The 21,179-nt window shown below is 39.4% G+C and overlaps 1 protein-coding gene across 4 annotated transcripts in view; it reads right to left on the bottom strand.

Moving 5' to 3' along the window:
- ADCY7 (adenylate cyclase 7) overlaps positions 1-21,179 on the bottom strand; it is a 59,533-nt gene that overhangs the window by 24,122 nt on the left and 14,232 nt on the right. For 2 of the 4 annotated variants that reach the window (XM_088171882.1, XM_014882721.2), the window contains exons 2-7: positions 7,938-8,475; positions 6,480-6,680; positions 4,325-4,486; positions 3,443-3,592; positions 1,083-1,231; positions 652-763 (exon numbers count right to left, since the gene is read on the bottom strand). In XM_088171882.1, coding sequence (XP_088028008.1) covers positions 652-763; positions 1,083-1,231; positions 3,443-3,592; positions 4,325-4,486; positions 6,480-6,680; positions 7,938-8,108 — 945 coding nt within the window. In that variant the 5' untranslated portion in view covers positions 8,109-8,475. Of the gene's footprint in view, positions 1-651; positions 764-1,082; positions 1,232-3,442; positions 3,593-3,820; positions 4,298-4,324; positions 4,487-6,479; positions 6,681-7,937; positions 8,476-17,128; positions 17,276-21,179 lie in introns of those variants that run through there. The other 2 variants (XM_014882694.2, XM_088171883.1) reach the window with 2 other exon arrangements.

The raw sequence follows: 21,179 nt of genomic DNA, 5'->3' as shown, positions 1-21,179 counted from the left end.
AAACACAGTACACAAACATGTAAGTGATACAGTCGCTGTAATGTGAGAAATAAAAACCTGAGTTTGTGATTACAGCTGCAAAAAACTGACATCAAGCAGCACCTGGAAATGGTAACAATTCCTGCCAGGCTGAAGGGTCAGTATTGAGAGTATGTCTTAATAGCAACCATTTTAAACTATTCCCCATTCTTACACTTTTTTGTAAGTATCCATTAGTAATAGGAAGCTTTACTCAGGAGTGAGCTAAAGAACTCTTTGCCTGATGCCTCTGAATTTATGAGTTCAAATGTGTGTCTGAGAGTTCTCCATTTGTGGAGTCAAACAAACCTTCGAGCTGAACACAGCAAAGCTCCCCAGTGGAGTTTGTGCACAGAACCTGCTACAGCCCTGCTGCAATCACTGATCACCACCAGGCAACTTCCTCAATGATACAGATAAACTTCACACCCAAGAGCTGGAATTACAGCAGCAACTTGCTAAATTTCCCATTTTTGTTTCACATTTTGTTTTAATGTGATTTTGCCAGTTAGCTTTAAAGCAAAAGAAGTCTTGCCTTCCTGACTTCAGGACTAACACCCAGCTGCCTCCTGTTGTGCAAAAAGACTTTTTTTCCCGAAGGCCTTTATCCTACAGCACAAACTGTAAACCTACCTTTGCAATCTGATCAAACTTTCCAAAGAGTTCATTCAGCATCACTACAAGTTCCTTAGGAGAGCAGTCACTGGCAAGGCGAGTGAATCCTACAATGTCTGCATAAAGAATGCTAGAAAAGAGCAAAAGGAAAAAGCAGGAAAAGTGAAATATGAAGATACATCAATTCCACAGTCAATAACTATTGAAATGTATTTAACAGAAAACACCCCTCTCCTCTTTGGGAAACAACTCCAGTATAAAAAAAGGGTTCAAGTATCTCCCCTGATTTAAAACACAGCACACCAGCTTAACACACATTATCTTCCCATAACAGGAAAGAAGCTCACTTCAGCCTGAAAGTCTGCCTTCAAATTTTAATTTCACTGGACCATATGTGATAAGAATCAGAAGTTTATACTAATACAATTATTTCTAGGGCCTCCACTTACCTAACATTTTGGTGTCTTTTTACATATAGGCTGTGGAAGTTGTTGTCATGCATTTGCCTGTTATCATTAGTTTCCTTCAGTCGCTCAATGATTGCCAGCTTCATTTCCATAGAGATATGAGCAGGCAGGATGGATAAAAGCAAATTTTCCTTAAAAAGGGGAGAGAATAATAATTATGCAAGATTATTAACACAGTAAGTATGAAACTACAGAATTCTACTGACTGTAAGAAGGCATTAAAAAAACCAAAACAAAAATGCCTTTATTCAAATAGCTTTTGAGTAATGCGTGTCAGGTTTTCCAGAAGACATTTTTACATTGCTGTTTTCCAAATTATTGATTTCACAATTATGTTGCATGTATTTCCTTTTGTTCCTTGGGGCCTAGGTGTGACATCCCTTTGTTACCATGAAACAAACACACAAAAAATGTCAGTATTCAGTACTGCATTGTCTGGATAAATTACATTTTATTTTGTCCAATAATGTCAGTGTTATGTTGGCATTGTCTGATAGAGCTTTGTAAAAGCTTATGTTTCGTACCTAACAATTTATCCAGTATTAAAAATACTTGTAAATTCTCAAATGCTGGAAAAGCAGCAACAGATACAAAAGTGTCAGCTACACGCTGCTACAGCTAAACTGAAGCAATGTCACTGAAATGAAGTCTTTTGAACTGAAGGGAAAAGACTCCTCCAAACCCACTTTCATTGTTTGACTATTCAGGGCACAGTTTTGCACTGGCTCTCACTCAAAAGCCCGTTCTTCAAAGACGACTCTGGGCAGAAGAGGATGGCAAAACGAGAATACTTTGAGCGAGGAGGGGCTCTCCCACCGCAGAGATGGAAGAGGAAATGTTGTGCGGAGCAGCTACAGAGCAGGAACTTTTTCAGACAGCATCAACAGCAAGACTAACACGTTGTGCAGCCAAGTAAAATTCTAAAATGCTGTTCCCTGGGACCAAGTCCTTGTCCTATTTTCCCGAATACCCAATGCAGCCATGTGCAGGCAGCAGCGAGCTGCCAGCATCATTTAACCAGTGCTTGCCTCCAAGAAGAAATCCCCTGGGATCACAGTGGGACAAGACACTCTTTGAGCATCAAGGACTCATCTACACAAGGCTTAGTCAGCAGTTGAGCTAGAGACTGGCCCCAGAAATAGAAACACCTCCTTTCCCTCAACTTTTGGTACTAGGAGAGTCAACCCTGAAAGAACTTAAATCGACAGCAGAATCTCAGGGAATATAACCTGGCCATTGGGAGGCTGGCACATCACATAGTGAGGAACCCTGAACTGCAGGTCTCACATCTTTTTCACAGAGAAGAAGTGGGTGGCAGAAAGGATACTCAGAATTGCCTGACAAATTGCAACATGGATGAAAAGAAAGTTCTCATAGACTTAAGCACATTTACACTTCAAAAAGCAACCATTAAAAAAACCGATCCCCACACCAAAATCCTGCACACCCATGGAAGTGTGCACGTTGCCCAGGAAATGAGAGCACAACACTGCCTGTGTAAGGTGATCTGAGGATTCCCTGGCGGCTGCGTGGGGAAATTCTGCCGGGGCTTCCATGCAGATTTGTCCTCTCATCTCACAAGATGAGCATCAGGGAACAGATCGCACTAGCAGTGTGGCATTTTCTTCTTTCCAGTTTGATCAGCTCTGTCACTTTTCAGCCCCTTCTTTTTATCTAGTAACCGGTGGGCATCAGCCTTGTAGAGCTCTTTTTAACCCTATTTATACCAGGAACAGTGACCAGTTTCAGCTTCGGTATCTCTCTACAATCCTTCCTCAGTAAGAAATTCACGTTCCTTGATTATTCTTTGAATACCACAGGAGTTTATGGAAATAAATGTTTTAATCTATTATATATTTTTTTCTCCCTTCACATCCAATTTTCTCCTTCTAGCAAAAGAAAAACAGTTTGTGAGACAATAAAATATAAGAACAAATAGTACCTTAGAATTCAATGAAAAAAAACGTGACCAAGGGAAGCATAAAACTAGCTGTTAAAATTACCTTACAAGTAATTTCAGGGCATTAAGGGTATGTCCTCTTAAGTTACATTAGGCCAGTCCCAGGAACAGTTTATTCTCAGAAAAAAGGAACTAAAATGACTGGCAATTACATTCCCATTACAAATACTGTAATTTTCACATAGACAAGCCCCAGAAAAGAGCTTCCTCCCTTTAACTTCCTTCTTTTGTTACAAATGGCACGACTTTTATTTTTGACACTAGGTGGGTATCTCAAAGATTGGACCAAGCTTTTCAACATGGATTAGTCACCAACCTTATGAATTTATACAGACTTTGGAAATGGAAACAAGAAATTCATAATATGAACTAGCTCACTCACTTGTTGCCTTTTCTCAATCTTCAGTTTCATTCGGACCTGGATGCACTTTAAGGTGTATCTGTACAAATCCCACGAAGCAACCTGCATTTGGCGTTTGTGAAATGCACCCATGAAGTTGCCACAAAGGAAAATGACAGCATTGGCAAGGAGCTGCACAAGAAGAAAAATATTTACCTACTGCAGGGCAGTCATTGATATTTCACTAACACACTTATTAATCCCATAAAAAACAACCAATCCCAGACCATACCTCATTTCCTCTTACCCCATCCCATAACAAATCACTGTTGCTATTACCCAGGACGGACCTGGCAGATATTATCTAACTTTCAGTCACAGGCAGAATAATGAAACAAAAAATCCTATGATATCATTTACCATTTATTTGCAGGCACCAGCGTTTGGTTTCTGGCAAAGCAGTGCACAAACTCCTGCATCAGCACGCCGTGTGGAGTCTGGCACATGCCTGCACGGAATGAGCTGGGCTGCTGCTTTGAACACACCCTGCTAATGAGAGCTGGGAGCCCTGAACCAGCACTGCCAGGTCCTGCTGACAGCCCGGGGCAGCATGGCCCTTTTGATCCACCCTCTGGGCAGTGCCTGATGAAGGTAGGGAGACCCACCCGAAAGAGCACAGATTGGGAAGAGTGACTCTGATTAAGCTAGGTATATTTTTAACAACTTAAAAATTGATATAACAACTCTGCTTCTTCCACTTAGGTCAGAAAAACAAAATGCAGTGTAGATTCAAAAATCTGCCATTTTACAAAAAGCCCATGGATTTTTGTGCCCAAGCTCCAAATCCACAAACTTGAAACATCAGTGTGGAAGTCTGGCACTTTTCAGAATAGAATAGTTACAAGTTACAAGTAATTTCCTTACCTGAAATGCAATGGATTCCTTATTTTCTTGAGAAGTCACACTTACCACGGTTAGAACAACAATATGGGAGAGAGCAGAAACAACACTAATTATGACAGCATCTCTCATCCCAAAGGGTAGCATGGTATAAACTGTGAAGATTATGAACAGAAAGAATGGCACCTTTGGAAAGAAAAAGAAAAAATAGAAAAGAATCATGCATATATGTTATTAGGTGCATCCCAAAAATCACTACAGAAACTAGAGCAAAGTAGTAGGATTCTTGCTCAATTTCAGGCTGAACAATTAGATATTGATGTTTCAAAACGTAAGGACATTGGTATTTCTAAGAGTTTTGAGGGATTACCAGATATAGGTTCATAGACAAGATGGGTTAACATGACATATCACCTATAATTTTTTTCACTTGTCCTTGCCCTTTATCCTGAACTTATACCTTTATAACTGGAGATGCACTTTGGATTCACTTTGTACTCACACATCAGGAACAGTGTGTTGCAAGGCTTGCAATGCTGAATAGAATCAGATTTCTCACCTGCTGGAAGATATTTTTCTAATTTTAACATCACCCAGTCACATGTGTATGTTTGCTTCGTGTTTGATAAAAACCAAAAATCCAAGCAATACTTCCTGGTCCTCCCACAAGAGAATAACCTTTATTACCACTAAACATGTATCTAGCTGCACAGATTTTATAAAATGCAGAACTAAACTCCAGACCAGTGGGAAGGTCTGTAAAACTTACTTGCTACAATTGTTAGTTTATATACATACAGAAACTAACAAATGTGATCAGAGGAATATATTGCAGCATTCCCAGCTCAGCTCCATCTCATCACAGCAACTGAACTTGTGCCATTCCAGACAAGACAAGCCTTCCTTCGAGGGAGTCTCAAGGTCCAGTCTGCCCTTAAATATTTTCCCAGAACAGATAGTTTGACTGGGACAACAATAATCAGACAAACAGGCAAATAAAAGTTTTCATTCAACGAAAATATTTTTCCATGTATATCTCACTATTTTAGCTGGAGTAAAAACATTTTTTCAGCTGTATGAATGCTGGGTGATAGTTTTATAAGCACAAGCAAAGGATGGACAAGCAAAGGCCATGCCTGCATTTAAACAGTAGCTTTAATTAGTGATAACTTGAGGTGAAAGTCTGAAATAAATCTATTCACTTTTCAGATTAGGGCGTCCTTATATTTTAGACTTAAAATCAATATGAATGACTTATTACCACATGATGTCAACACGTTGGCTTGCAGCACTGAAAGCAGCAAAACCAAATCTTGCTTTGTTACATATTTGCATTCATAGTTAAGAACAATACATTTGGGGAGGTTTCCAAGGTAATAGGCACTTTCTTAAGTTAAAAAATAATGAACAGCTACTCTAAATGTACAGTTCTGGATCCAGGCCATAATGCAAATCAGATGTTGATTGTTTAACTGATAATTTATATCTTTCTTTATTCAAATAGAGAAGGGAAGGGGCAGAGTCTGTAAAACAAGATAAAAAATAATTTTTATTTAATTAAAACTCTTCTGCTTGCATTATGAGATCTTAGGAGGAGTTTCCTACAAATTATGATATTTTTGACTTCATGAAATCACCCATCTTCTGATCAGAGATAGCAAGCAATGAAGTTTAGCCACACCCAGCAATGCCAGGATGTGTCATTAATCCTTATTGTTCACTTCACCTCTCCCACTGACTTAAAAACCTGCTCCCTAGGGCACACCCAGCTCTGGAGTCCTTTATACATTTCTTGAGCACCTCTTTGACCCAAATAAATTAACAAAGCCAATATTATTAACAAAAAAAAAAAAAATCACTCAGAGATGAATTCACAGCAATTAAGATTTCATAACAATCCTAAATAAAGATCCAGTCCAATTACAACTTAAAGATGCAAGTCCCACATAGGCTGATGAATTTATCCAATTTTTCCACTGAAATGTATTTTCACTATAATATAGAATACCAACTAAAATTTACCGCAATAAATCAGTAAAGCCAATTTTAAAAGTTAACCTAAATCTCCGAAGAGTTGTTATGCAGTTATAACATTCTGAAGGACTAAAGCACACAAACTCATTCACACAAACACATCCACCACTGACCACCACCCCTGTGTAACACAACACACACACACCTGTTCCCACAGCTGATGACCACTTCCTTTTTCAAAAAGGGACACATATCCCACAGTGAGGAAGCAGATCCAAATCATCACTCCAAACAAGGACAGCCACCTCCGGAACAGGGACTCCATGCACAGCAGCAAGTACATGACTGCAAACACGGCCAGGGCAGCACACACGGCAATGATGAAGGCAAGGTGGGAATGTGCTTCCTGCAAAAGCAAAACATAGGATTTCAGCTGGTCCAAATGCCCCCTTTAGAAAAATGAAAAATACATCTATGCTGCCCTGCAAACAGCTTGGCTACCTTTGAAATAAGTTAAGCTGGGTTTTTACGTAGACTAGCTGTGGCAGCATGAACACTTTCTGAAATTCATACATAATAAAATAAATAGTATTATAGATACTTATTCTACCCCAGTTCCATCATTGTTATTTTCCAAACTAGCTCACAAGGCAAACCCCAAACCACTAAGTTCTAACTATATTGTATCTACAATGCACATGTGCCCAAAGAAATGTATTTGGAGTTCAAACTTTGCTAAAAAGCAGTGTAGCAGTGCTCTAAGTTTTACAGAAGATAAATTGTTCAAAATAGTGTTGCTGCTTTTTTCCCTTCCTAAGAAATAAAAGGTAAAAGGAATACAAGTGCAATTGGTAAGATTTGATTTGCTGCTAACAGAGACTTGAAGAGCCTTTATCATGAAGTACAGTGTTGGGAAAGCAGTGTTAGAAGGCAATGAAGGATTGTAACTGCTACTTTACTACCTTTTTACAACATTATCTTTAAATCAACTCCTCCTTTTACCTGCTGTCAGCTGGGCTTGTATAACATCAAATTTCTTTACAGAAAATCAAATTACACTACATAACAAAGAGATCTTTAAGCCACATCTTTTCTATGCCTATAGGATCACTGCTCTTGGCTAAATAAATATTGATTCCACTGATCATCCATTGTACTGGGAGGTTCCTGTTGTGTTTTTATTAAGAAAAAAAGAGGGAGAAAAGAAAGGAAACTAACATTTACAAATCTTTTAAGAAAAAATCACGTCAGGAATAACCTGATTAAAAAAACAAGTCACCATAATATTTTATATTTCTTAGATTACGCTTAAAAAATATGAGAAATGCAGGACATTTTAACTTATGTTCTTGTTCCTTCCTTGGCCCCTTTCGTACTTACTATCAAAGCTAGCTTTCCATACAGATTAGGATTTGTTCCTAATGTATAGAAAGGAAAAGCAATCCTTATAGTAATTGTGCACGTGCCTGAAACAGTCTCCCCTCTACCCATCCTTTCAAAAACATCCAGAATTACAGGCACAGGTACTTGATCTCCTTCAGCACTGCAAGTTTGATATCATGTGGCTCAAAATAATATATAGCCAAAACTGTTTAGTGTGCTGTCAGAGCGACTCCTTATCATCTCTGAAAACACTGAACACACACAAGAGGAGTTTACTCACAGCAGTAACAAAGAAGATGATAATTAGAGTGGTCCAGAAGAGGATGGCAATGAAGAGCAGCAGCAGCAGGAGCGGATGCTGCTGGCTGGTGTAGCGGTACTTCTCGTACAGCGGGTCTGATATCCTGCAGTCATCGCTCTCGTTGAAGAAGTATTTCCCTTTAGCTGGCATCTTCTCCCAGGCTCGCTGCTGCTTCTCTCAGTTCCCAGTGCACACAATGACACAGCTGAAGCCACTGCTTCAAAGAGAAGTTTTGTCGTTTTGCTACTGCCTCTGTGATCTTTAGGCACACCGAGTAACCCACGTTCTCTGGTTTTACTTCTCATGAGCATTAACTTCAGATTTCCAATGCGATCAAAAGCAAGAATTAGCCTCCCCCTAAAACCACAGGCAATTCATCATCAGCCCTAAGCATGAAGCTCCAGATCAACTTGCATTGGTGCAGATAGACGTTTCTGGCATGAGGTTTTTTTAATTATTACTTTGCAAGCCTCCAACTCCTTTCCGTAAGCTTGAATCTCACTTCCTGGGATGAATCCTGCAGAGAGACAGGATCGGTAAATTCATAGTTAATCATACACAATGTTCCCCAAGTGGGAGGGAATAAGAACAGTTGATTCCTTAAACTTTCCTTGAACTTTCTACCTGCATGCTCTGACCAGTGAGCAAAAGCTGCGAGCTGCTGGTGGGTGGGAGCCCAGGAGCGTCGTGCGGGGGCTGCTCTGCCCACCTTGCTCTGCCAACTCCAACACTTTCACACACAAATCTAATACACGGGGTTTGTCTTCATTCTGAGCAAGTGACACAGCTCCTGTGAGCGTGCTGTGTAACTGAATGCTCACAGCTCTTTGGAAGCTGTGTGCATCTGTGTGTGTGTATATATCATCTTTAATCACAATACACTTGGCACTCTTTCTCAAAATACTCACCTTAAAAATTAATAAATCCTCTTTTATTCATTTCACACTTTAATTCAGGCATAGAAAAATGAGAAAAGAATACAGCTGTCCAAGCCGAAATTCGCTAAACTATTTTTTAAATGATACTTAACATCTAGTTCTGTGTGTTTCATTCCACTCTAAGTAATACTGTTTCCAAGGCAATACGTGTGTTCTGCTAACAATGAACATTAAGGAATAACTGTATTGTTCATTTCCAATGACCAGTGTTTTTCAAATAGGTTCACGAGTATAATTCATCCAATGCCAAGAGCCATAAAAATGAACAGGCTCCATCACTGGGACGTGATGGAGGGAAGCACGAAAAACCGGATTTCATAAGTTTTATTAAAACTTGATAACAGGACCACAGCTGCTTTGCCACTTGACTGGCGTCACCATGGTGCCCAAGGCCACTGCTCCAGGGAGAAAGAACCCACTAAAACCCACTTTAATTTTTTTTTCCCCCCTCAGAAAAGCCAAATCCCAGCCAGTTACTTTCAAAAACCAAATGCTTAGCTGCATACACACATTCAGACTGCTTTCACACTAAAAGCAGGAAAAATTTTCAGAAACCATACTGAGCAATTCTGCCTCTGATAAATAGAGCCAAACACTAACATACTATCCAATTATTAATGAGCAAGCAGGCAAAACCAGATTTATCAAAGTGAGACTGGACAAAAACAAAAGTGCACTTTTGCAAAATGAGAAACTAGAGCTTCTTTCCCATAATACACCACAAACTTGGATTAATCACAAAAAAAGACCATATTGCATCACTCTGATCCAGTAATACCCAGAATAAACTGACATATATATTAACATATTAATATGTACAAATGTATAATAAGCAAATAAAATTGAATCTTTCCCATTTATATTTAATGGTATACCTAATGTCTCATCTGTACTAGTTATTACTGAGCTTTTCACCATAATTCAAGTCTTCCCATTTTTCACTTTAAAAAATTCTTTTGGTACTCATACCATTTTCATGTGTATAATAATGCTCTTGAAAAGAAGTGCGAATCTAAGAAACCACCAACACTTAAAGGAGAGATGTCTAAAAGTGTCTTTCAGAACAAAAACAATTAAGATCTTCTTTAACATATTTGCAGAAATATGATTTTGATGGTATTTTTATGATATAAAGGTCTTTTGAGAGGGAACTTTATTTTTCTAATTAGCAGAATCAATTTTTTAAAAATAACTATTAATTGCTAAGCAGAAATACATTCACAATTACGTTGAACAAATTATCCTCTCTTGGGCTACTTGATATTAAAATCCAGGAAGAACTACTTCACAGTTTGTTTTCTGTAACTTCTGACTATGTCAATGAAAGCCCAGTACCAAGGACAATTCCACAGGATTATAGTCTGTGGCTGTGGTTCAGTTATCTGATGCTCAAAAAATGAAAAATGGGTGCAGTGTCAGCTTGGAACTATCTCTGAATATTATTGAAGAGTTTTACAGGACATCAAATTGAAGAGACATGCCTTTTCAATAGTCTAACCCATTTTAATAAAAAAGAGATTGCTATTTCATTGATTTGTTTCTTCCTGGCTGATCTTCATAGATATCCACTGCAAGTAATTATGAATGACCCCTGGGTCATACAATTTTCTTCTCAAAACTCTACTAGGTAAAGAAACTCCCCAACAATACTTTATTGATTTACCAAGAATCCATAATGCACCACAAATTCTACTTCAAGATGAATAATTCAACTGCAAATTAATTTCAATTTGCATCCCATGTCCCACTGCCACTACCACCTCCTTTTCTTAAAGTCCCCACTTTTTGTGTCTTTCCACCTTTGAATTTTTTCCAACAACCTTCTGGAAATGTAGAAGGTAGATTTGAGAGAGAGAAAAAGATTCTGTCATGGATGGTATCCAACACTGGAAAAAGGATCAACTCAACATGCTCCTGTTTTTATGTTTAAGGATCATGTGAGCACTGAGCTCCACAGCATCACTTTTGCTCTTTTTGGTCATTGTTTCTTGAAGACTTGTTGTTATGACACACCAAGAGAGGTGTAACCCTGAAACAGCAACAGGCCACAAAAACCAAAGAACACTCCCAGAAGCACCAGTGGCAAAAACACACTGAGCCAAATGGGGACAGGATCTGGGCTATTGCCATAAAGCCACGGAGCTCTGATCAGCAGCTTATCAAGAAAAAGCCTCATTTCTTTAGAAGCTTTCATCGTGTTTGGATGAAAAAGTGAAGGAATTATCATCCAGGTCAGGATAAATGAGAAACAACCCTGGCAGTGTGGGTTAGAAACTGCACTGAGAACCTACAGGAGCAGCCACCAAACACACTAATATGATTTTGTCAAACCTGTGTGAGCTTCACTGTCCACATAATTTGCAAGCCAATTAACATGAAGAATTTTTGCCTAGTGAATATGTAAGAACACCAGACATATGACAGGTGTAAAAAACACCTGGACAACAGAATACCTTCCAGAACATGAATAAAAACACCTGTTACTTTCCAAATCTACTGTGTTTCAAGCCAGTGGGAACAAGGATGTGCTCACATTCAGCACCAGAACCTCTTCTAGGTAAGTACTGGGCAACACCTGACAAAAGCACAGCCACTGCACCTGCAAGCAAGAAAAGACATTTCTATCTCCCACAAAACAGAGTATTACTCTATGTTTTCCTCCCCATAGATGGGAATTTCCAAGCACTGCTAAACTCTCCAGACTCCTACTGACACATCAATAGAATTTTGTCACAAAAAACGTCTACCAGGCTTGAACTGAAACTCTTTTGTTCTCCCAGGCTAGTTAAAAACTGTCCACCATGCTTTGTGTCAATCCACCACATTTTCTTAAGACCTGGCCTGGACTCAAGAGCTGCAGAATAGCTGCAGCCTGTACAGAGCCTGTAGAGCCCAAGTGTTTTAAAGAAACACACACCAGCCCAAGAGTGTTGATGCATGGGGTAATTTCAGCCCCTTCCTCCCCACAAGTTGTCTGCGTGGAGCAGTGAGAGGGCAGCTGGGAGAGGGAAAAAGGGGAGAGCATCCAAGACCTGGAGAGAGCAGACACAGAGTCACTCATGGCAGGGAGCTCTGGGCACTGAGAGCAGTGTCACCCCAGCAGTGCACACAGAGAGAATGATGTGCTATCTGATACAGAAGTCAGACTGATAATAAAACAGCTCCTGGGAAGGCTTCCTTTACTCTCTGCAACTGCAGAGCACAAGAGTTCCCAGGTGCTAGCTCGCTCACAGGCAGGGGACCTGCACCCTCCTGCCCACCCTCTCACTCACACACCAGGATGGACAGACAGCCAGTCACCACATCCTATTCCCCCTCTCTTGGGAGAATTATTCACAGCAGCTCCTGACCAAGTTAAAGCCTTTCCAAACAGAATCCAAGTATGTTGCAGTTCTGTTCTTAGTTTCAAAGCTCTCAATATATTCACAAGCAAACACAGCCACCGTAACCACCTGGATAATTTATAAAGTATTTTTTCTCTTAGTTATTCATTTGCCAAGAACTCAAGACTTGATCACCCAGAGCTGCCTGGTTACCAAAGAGCAGTGTCTGAAATATTAAAACAAACCTTGATAGCAAGAACCAAAGGAATCAATATAAATTGCCTTATTCCTCTCAATAACTTCTGTATAAAAGCAAACAGAACCACTTTTTTCATCTTTTACTGAAGCACCAGAAGACAGTACAGCTTTGATTTCCATTCTATCTTTTGTTTCACACAAATAACAACAGTGTTTCTGAAATTACTTTAGCAATTTCCATGACAAGAATGATTGCTGACTGTAATTACCCATTAGCAGATATTAAAAGGGAATCAGGAATCTATAAACATTCAATAGAATAATTGAAGGAGATTAGTGGATGAATTATGAATCTCAAGCAAAAATAATCTCCAGTCTAGTGGACTCCACAACTAATTCAGTCTAGGAAATGAACTTTAGCAATCCAAACATACACCACAGGAAATACCATTCATGTTAAAGACAACACTTCTTCCTTTTAAACCTTGCTTTCAAATTCTAGCCTGCAGCCACATTAGGTTCTTCTACTCATACAAAACTATTGAGTGGAGAACAGGTGTGGTTTTGGTGATCTCTGCTAGCAGTGAGTTTCTTTACAAAGGTGAATCTTTTTTTATACATATTTTGAAGTTTTTCATGTGAAATTTCACTTTCCTTAATTACATTTAATAATTAAATTGTTGAAGGGCTCCTTCTGCAATTCAGAAAAAAAATTTTACTTATATTCTCCTCCTATTTTTTTTCACAAAATGTGAGCATACCCATGTCAATACATCAGCACTTAGAACTATATTTACATTAAAAAGCCAAATCAATACAAAAAGTAGTAGGTCATTCAAAAAAACCCACCCCTTGATGTGTCAGAGAATCAGGGACACTACATCACTAAGCCACAGAAATGACAGTGTTAAATGTACTACAAATAAAGCATTGAAACTGGACTTTTAAATTCATATTTCAGTAGACTGCTTGTTTTCATAATGTTTGCTCTCCAATACTTTTTAAAGTAGGAATAAGTAACGAGCTGTTTAGTTTGGAAACAGTTCCTCAGTCTCCTGTACAAGTGGAAGATGTGAAATAGCAGAGGCTGTGGTTTCCCAAGCACCCTCAGGCAGCTGTGAGCAGCCAGAGGAGAAGGTCCCACCACTCAGAGCCCCCACCCTGCTCCAGGCAGCTGCACCCAGCTCCTGCTGGGCTCTCTCAGAGTCCAGTCACCAAACACAGCACAGAAAGGCACTCTGGGCTGGTCCCTTCCCTGCCAGGGCGGGGAGTGCAGCAGGTAGCAGAGCTAGAGAGGAGCTCCAGGGCTGGCCCAGGGCTTGGAAAGGAAAAGCAAACCACAAGTAGGAAAGCAAGCCCAGCAGTGAGCTCTTCAACTGACTCATCACTTCTCACAGGCCCACAGCCTAAGGAAAAGAGTTTCAAGAGCACCACTGCTAAAGCCGGGGGCAGGGGGACAGTGTTTGTCGCTAATTTTCAAATAACATTATTATTACAGGATGTGCTTTGAAGAAAAAGATTACAGAAAAACCTCTGCGTTACTGATCCAGGTAGGACAGAAAACGGTGACAGAATATGGTTCAGAAAACCGACTGGTGATCTAAGACAAGCTCACAAACTAAGTCAATAGAAAAGAAAAAACAGTCCATATAAACAGACTGATGCAACTGAACTACACAGGAGAGTTTACTACTGTTCTAAGGCACTTTTTATTGAGAAAACACGTAATGGTTCAACCAACAAATCTATTAAGCCTTATAATTAAGTGCTGGGTCTGGCTCAGCAGGGCGGGGGAGGAAACAGTCCTTTTATAATACTGCTTTTCATAAGCAGCAAACTCCGGGGTGTAAAAAGATACATCACACCAGAATGGAATTGAGCTGTGCTTTGCATCTTTCAAAACCAAGGTGTGTGATTATTTCTTGACTTCCCAACCCCCTGTCACATCATCCAGATAGATTTTCTGACTTTAGCTGATTTAAAATTGAACTTACCACTGCAAAAGTCAATATTTCCCCTACACTTTCGGTTTTCAGACCTATTTAAAATTCATGTCTTTGAACACAGTGTCCTCAGAAGCCAGGATAGCTTTTTACTGAGTAATTTCAGTTTAGTTATATCAAAAGCAGTGTGCTTGTGCTGTTATTGAAAAGTACTAAAACCTGCAATATTATATAGAGCTATATAAACTGCAGGAAAAAAAAAACTGAAACACAGAATATTAAATATCAACATCATGGGGGAAAAATATTTTCAGCTAAGACAGGAAGAGGGATAGAGTCAGTGTATCTAAGCACCAATAATTTCAATGAGAATAACCCTGATTTTCACAGAAAGTAGAACCCCTGACATTTTCAGAGCATCTGTTTTTTTAAGGAAGAAAAAAAATAAAATCAAACTAGGTGAAACTGAGCCTTTACTGAAATCAGCAATAAAACAAAATTTAAGAAAGGTGTGTTTTTGAACAGTCTTTTTTTTTTTTTCCTCAGGCGTTTTCTCATTTGGGTTACAGAATTACAGTAAATAGCAAACAAAAAGCTCAGGCTGACACGTTTTCTAAGCTCAATATAATTAATTACACCTAAAATAAATTCTCTGTCACCTGGATTGCAATATTTTGAATATGCCTCAAATAATCTATTTCAATAAAGCAGTCAAGAAGCACAGATGTGGCAGAGCCAGAGTACCAAGGTGTAACTGGACTCTTCTATGACTAAATACAACAAAAGATGAGCAAAAAGTAAAAAATTACAAACAATTTAAAACTCACTGTGAACAAGAGTGTAATGGGCATCACATACTGCTCTCATTTTTTCCTGTCTCACACAGTTATTTAAGGGGAATGTACAGTTCAACATAGAAATGGGTCTTGCCCACCTCTAGGGTAAATAATGTATTTGCACAGAGCAGGTGCAATGACAATATGGCACGGACAAGGCAGGAAGAAGATAACACCTGCCTGAGTAAGATAAGAACTCACTTCCCATTTCAGTCGAGTCTATCTAAAACCAGTAAAACGGAGAAGGAGGCTCCACTCTCTTCTACCTACAATGTTCCCATCCCACTGAAGTGAACAGAAATACAAACTGGCATCTGAAATTCAAACAATGCATTGATATCAACAACTTCGGTTTCCGAGATTTTTTTTGTCCCAGCCTCTAATTTTTACAGAGCCAAGTATTTTTTTTTAATTATTTTGTCAAACATGGTTGTTTATAGCTGAATTTCTGCTTACTCAACTCTTCCCTCAGCAATCTCACTTTGGAAGTAAAACTCAGGCTAAGGACAAGAGATGGGCACAGAAAGAATGTGACTGTGCATCAGTACCTGGAGTAGATGGTATTGCAACACAAAGATTTTTGTTAATGTATTAAATGCCCTTTATGAAAGCAAAGTCTTCATACTATTTAAGGAAGAAGATGGAAGGTAAGGAGACAGATTAAATCCAATCTCCCTTTATTTAATGACTGGTACTTCAAGACTAATCAAATACCTGCTTAAAAAAAAATCTTATTTCTCTATACTATTCATTACAGGGGAATTTAAAGGTTCCCCAAACTAACCATGCAACATTTGTTACACCACCACATCCGTACTTCACAGCCAAAAAAACTAAAACTAACATTTGCTAGAAGGAAGTTCCCTCCCTTGGAGGTTAAATATTAAAAATACCACCAAAGAGACAGACATTTCTGATGAAAGTATTGTTTCTAGAGTCATATTCTACCTCAGGACACAAACTGTCAAACACCCACAATTGTTTTTTAAGTTTTCCAAAATGTAATATCAGGTTTCAGAAAGGTCCTTTGTGGAATCATTCTGAAATAAAACAATGATAAAGGACTGAAAATCTCAGAAATCTTCTATTTTCAGTCTCACTTGATAGCAACACACTAAAAATTGTTAGGAGTTGTATTCATATTTTTCACTGATCCACAGAAAGGGCCACAGGAGCCATTCACAAGTGCCTAGATAAGCTGTTTGGGATTACAAAGAGGGAACCATGCAGAAGCAGTGAGAGCTTTCCAGTGACAACCAACATGCCTCATGGAATTTTGCTTCCAGACTAAGTTTTGATTGTCTACTAAGATACTAAAATGTCTGAACACAGATTTGACCACTATCACACTTCTTGTTTTCTTATATTTCATCTTACCATTTCCAAAGCTTTGTTTGACAGCCAGCCCTGTCAAAGTGTTCCCAATGCCAACAGCCTGCTGGAAACCTGCACCATGCAAAGCACTGACTCACCAGGGGAAACAGGCTGGATATCTCACCTGACACAGCTAAAACAAAGCAGACACTTTTAAATTCTCCTGAAGCAGCTCTATCCTTTGGATGTGCTGATACTAAAGCCAGTTAATGAGTATTAAAGCAGAACTATTTAATTCCAAACACGAAATAATACCACAGACACAGCAAATCTTCAGGATGTGGCAAAATCACTTCTCAAAACAGCTTGCAGTTGCTGTCTCACAGCCACACGAGGTTTACAGAAGAACCTTCCAAACTGAGGCATCACCAACATCCCAGTGAAGATCACACTGCTCAGCACCCAGCCAGCCCCCAGGGCTGGGTGTGCACCCACCACAGCAGCACGGAGAGCACTTCTTACCTGGACTGCAGTGCTGAGCTGTGCACGGCACATTTCTCCAGGCTTTTATATACCGGGACCACTGTATAGAAATGCATGCTTGTTTTGTCTGCTTACCATTCAGACCACCGGATTCATTGGCAAAATCTGCATTTCTCCCCTTCACTCTGTTCAGTCATTTTGAAATTCCTGCAGGAGAGGGAATGCTGCCCACTCAGGTTAAATCCTTGACACTAAATCTTTTGATGTACCACACACAGGAACCTGCAACAAGACAGGGAATCTTTACTCCAAGGACCTCTGTAGCATTAGCAATGCTTTATTTCTTCCCCTCATAGTTCTACTCAATCTCCATCATACATTTTATGAACCTCTACTCAGACAATCAGCAAAATAAAGAAGTATTTAACTGAACTTCGACATGCTGCAGCATGAATATAACCTGATTGAAGCAATCATAGATGGAAATGTCTGAGAAGACGACTCAGGACTGATGAGAGGCATCATCTTTATAATAACTGATCCCAGAGCTTTTCGAGCAAGGCCTGCATGACAGCAAAGGGCACTCTGCTAAAAACAGGATAAGAATGTTTTACTAATTCTCACAGCATTATAGATAATGAAAGCTGTAGGGACACATATTGAGAAAACAAGAAAATTACAGCCTGAAAAATATTCCAGGCTGGAGCTTCTCAGCTCTGTTCCCAGCCGATAAGCTGGTCCAGATCAAGGCTAGGGAGAATTTCTCCCAGGGTGATAATTTGGTCAAAATAAAAAGGAATTAATAACAAAGATAGAACACCTGTTGTGGTGTGTGACCAGGCCCTGGCAATGGGGTGTCTTCTCTCGGAACCAATCACCTTTTCTCTACTCTTGGAATTGAGAGTCATGCTATAAAACCAAGTGTGTTTCTGAATAAAATTGTCTCTTTTTATCATGAAAGATGACCATGTAGCTGTGTGTTTTATTTCTGCCACACTTAAAGGGTTAAAACCCCTTTCCACGGCTACATTTGGAAGCCTCCACTGAGCGACAGAAAGCCCAACTTTTTCAGCAAGCTTTGTTACACATAAGACCAAATATCAGCAATTAAAAAAAAAAAACAAACACAGCACTCCAAGAAGGGTAACTTAAATTTTAAAATATATTAATTGGAAACAACTTAAAATATTGAAGATCAGCAAATATGACAATATGGCAGGAAAACAGCTGGGAAGAAACCCCAAAAGTACACCAATAAAGCACTCCTTCCCTGCACCTTGTAACTCTGGATAAAGACTTATCTACTGCTTGTGCAGAAATTAAAAGATTCTGACACTAAGTTTGCTTATATGCAAAAGTGCATATTCCTAGGATGTTGTGAACAGGAATTGTGTCTCCAGTCAGGCAGATGATGACAAGACATGGTTAGGTATCATCCTTGAACCCACTGCACCAGGTATCCAGTAGGGGAATTCATATCACACAACAGCTCCTGGCTTTGTCTCACTCTCTTCCTGCTTTATCCTCCTCACACGCATTCTGGGAACAACTCTTCAGATGTGAGAAGATGCCAAAGGAGTTCCACACCTCAGCACAGTACCAGGCACTGGCAGGAGCCCTGGATCCTCACTGCTCCTTGTCAGAATCCAGTGCACACTCACCAGGGGCACAAATCAAGAAGAAGAAAAAATGTTTACACAGGAGTGCTGAAACAATGACCCAAACTGAGGCCCAGAGCAGGAAATCAGAATTAAGATGGCACCGAGGAACCTGAGTCAAGTTAAACAGCTGTTCAGGGAAGAGACAGTATCAGCAGCTACTTTGCTGGTCACCCAAAACTCTGTCACCAGGGACCCATTTTGGAAAGCAAGAGGCAAGGTAAACTGCCATCCAAAAGATCAGAGTGGATGCAAAGTATTTTATCACAACAAGAAATAAAGTAAATCTATTACCATTTTCTGTTAAATTTTTGCTAAAATATACAAACTACTTGAAACACCACTCAAAACAGGCACTCTAATCTGTCACAGTGGGTTAAATGTCCAGCTCATACCTCAGTCCTGGGACAGCTGTAGCCATTTCCATTAGATTTTGGCCAAGAGTTAGCTGTACCTAGCCAAGCCCTACAGGCATCAGCATTCATAAGAGTTGGGTGAAAGCTGGAAAAGAGTTTTATGAAAAAGGTCAAAACCCTGACAAAGGCTTTTGGCAGCCTTGGAGAGAGATGAGAGGAAAAGCCACAAGGTATCTCAGAGAGTTCATCTGAAAAGGCAGATATGAATCTGCTGTGCCTGTGCATGCGCAAAGGCAGATAAAAATAAGACTTTGTTAAACCTGTTACATGTTCAGTTTGGAATGCCTAAACAAGCTGCTGCTTTACTTTCACTGTGTTATGTACCCAGTATTAAGGATGAGTTGCTGATAATCACAAGAGATGCTGCATGTTCCCTTGAAATGGATCAGTGTCATCTGGAGAGCAGCATTTAAGGAGGATGTTGAATAGTTAAAGCATCCCAGAAATATCATGATGCCTTTTAGAAAAGTAAACTGTGGCAGTTTTTAAAAGTCACCCCATGTTTATGAAGGTGCTTACACACTTATAACCACCTTAGAGAATTACAATGCGATGGAGAGAATTAATGTAATGACTATACCAAGCTACCAAAATTTCACTGACTTTTAGCTTTTTAAAAATTTTTTAGCTATGCCTAAAAACATAATTTTGTCCAGGGCCCTTGATAAACAATCGTATGCAAGGTTTCTTTTAGTGACAGAGGGATGGAGGTGCTGCTCCCTAGAAGTGTCCTGGAGACTGTATATTCCTGTCCTACACATGCATTATAAACAAAGATAATGCACAGGAGAAGTACTCCACATCAAAATGTAAAGGGAAGAGAGTTTAAAAAGAAAAAGGTTTTCTCTGTATTTGTAACTGAAGTTCCTCAGAGGCACAGAGACCAGTCTGCTGATAAGCAGCAAGTTTCCGGCAGTAAAGTGATACACAAAGTACTTGGAGCCAATTTTTGATCTGCAAGACAGACAAGCCTCTCTGCATTCAACACTAACCACAGGCGCCTATTTCCCTAGCAACAGCTTGTGGGGTGCTTTCATTTTGACTGAAGAACATTTAACCAGTTACATTATGAGCCCTGCACCTTGCTGCTACAGCAGCAGTAGCTTTTCACACCTACCAAATTGTTATTTGTGTGTTATTGAGCTGCTGGATCAATGCTGCACCTGCAGCACAGATTTACTTTGGGGTTTTTTTTCATTTTTTAAACTATCTGAACCTTATCAAGCTAAAACTGGTCAAAAGTGAATAAACCACAAAACCCTAAAGTATTAAAAAAAAGTTAAATTAGTAACACCCCTATTATTTTCCAGATGTTTCCTTGGTTTTAAGTTTGGAGTATTAGAGCAGAGAGAAGTACTCAACAACATCTGTGTATGTAACAAGTACAGTCCGTGATTAATTTTAAGGAAACTTAATTCAACTAAAGGAGATAGAAAATACACCAAACTAATAGTGCAACATCAACTATTCACCATCAGATCAAATGGCATAATGAGATTTAAAAAAAAAAAATAAAAGTGACAAAAATTGAGAAATTATAATCTAGGAAGTAACCATTCAAAACTGAGAAAAAAACAATATCCTTCAATGAAAATGTAATTGAACTATACAGCGTATCCATCCTGAGTTTATCCTCAGATGTTGAGGAAGGAAACAAGAAATTTTCGTAAATACTATGCTCCAACAAAATACGAGCTACTAATGGACATAAGCCATAGCCTGAAGATCCAAACTGCTGGTAGTTTCTTAAAGATAACCGTGATTCAAAGCTCTCACATTGTGCACAGAACCCCAAGGAGAAAGCCAGCAGTTACACACAGGCAATGCTCAGCCAGCACCCAGCTGTGAAGCACCTCAGGAACATCTGGGAAGAGCACCCAGACTGAGTTCACTGGTCAATTCTTCCCTGCTAGATCAGGGAGCTCCTGTGGAGGCACATATCACCCATTTAATTAGTGTCAGCTGTTCAAAATTCTGGTTACTTCTAACTCTCACTGAAGTTGTTCAGTACAGTTTAAGAGCAGGCCTGAGAGTCAACTATTGCCAAAAGCCCAAGAACGTTATTTCAATAACCACATCCTGTAGTTAAATCACAATAAATTCCAGAGCTAT

Source organism: Sturnus vulgaris, chromosome 12, assembly GCF_052056855.1.
Source record: "Sturnus vulgaris isolate bStuVul1 chromosome 12, bStuVul1.hap1, whole genome shotgun sequence".
Lineage (NCBI taxonomy): Eukaryota > Metazoa > Chordata > Aves > Passeriformes > Sturnidae > Sturnus > Sturnus vulgaris.
The sequence above is the reverse complement of the archived record's forward strand: the minus strand, read 5'-3'. Positions and strand labels throughout refer to the sequence as shown.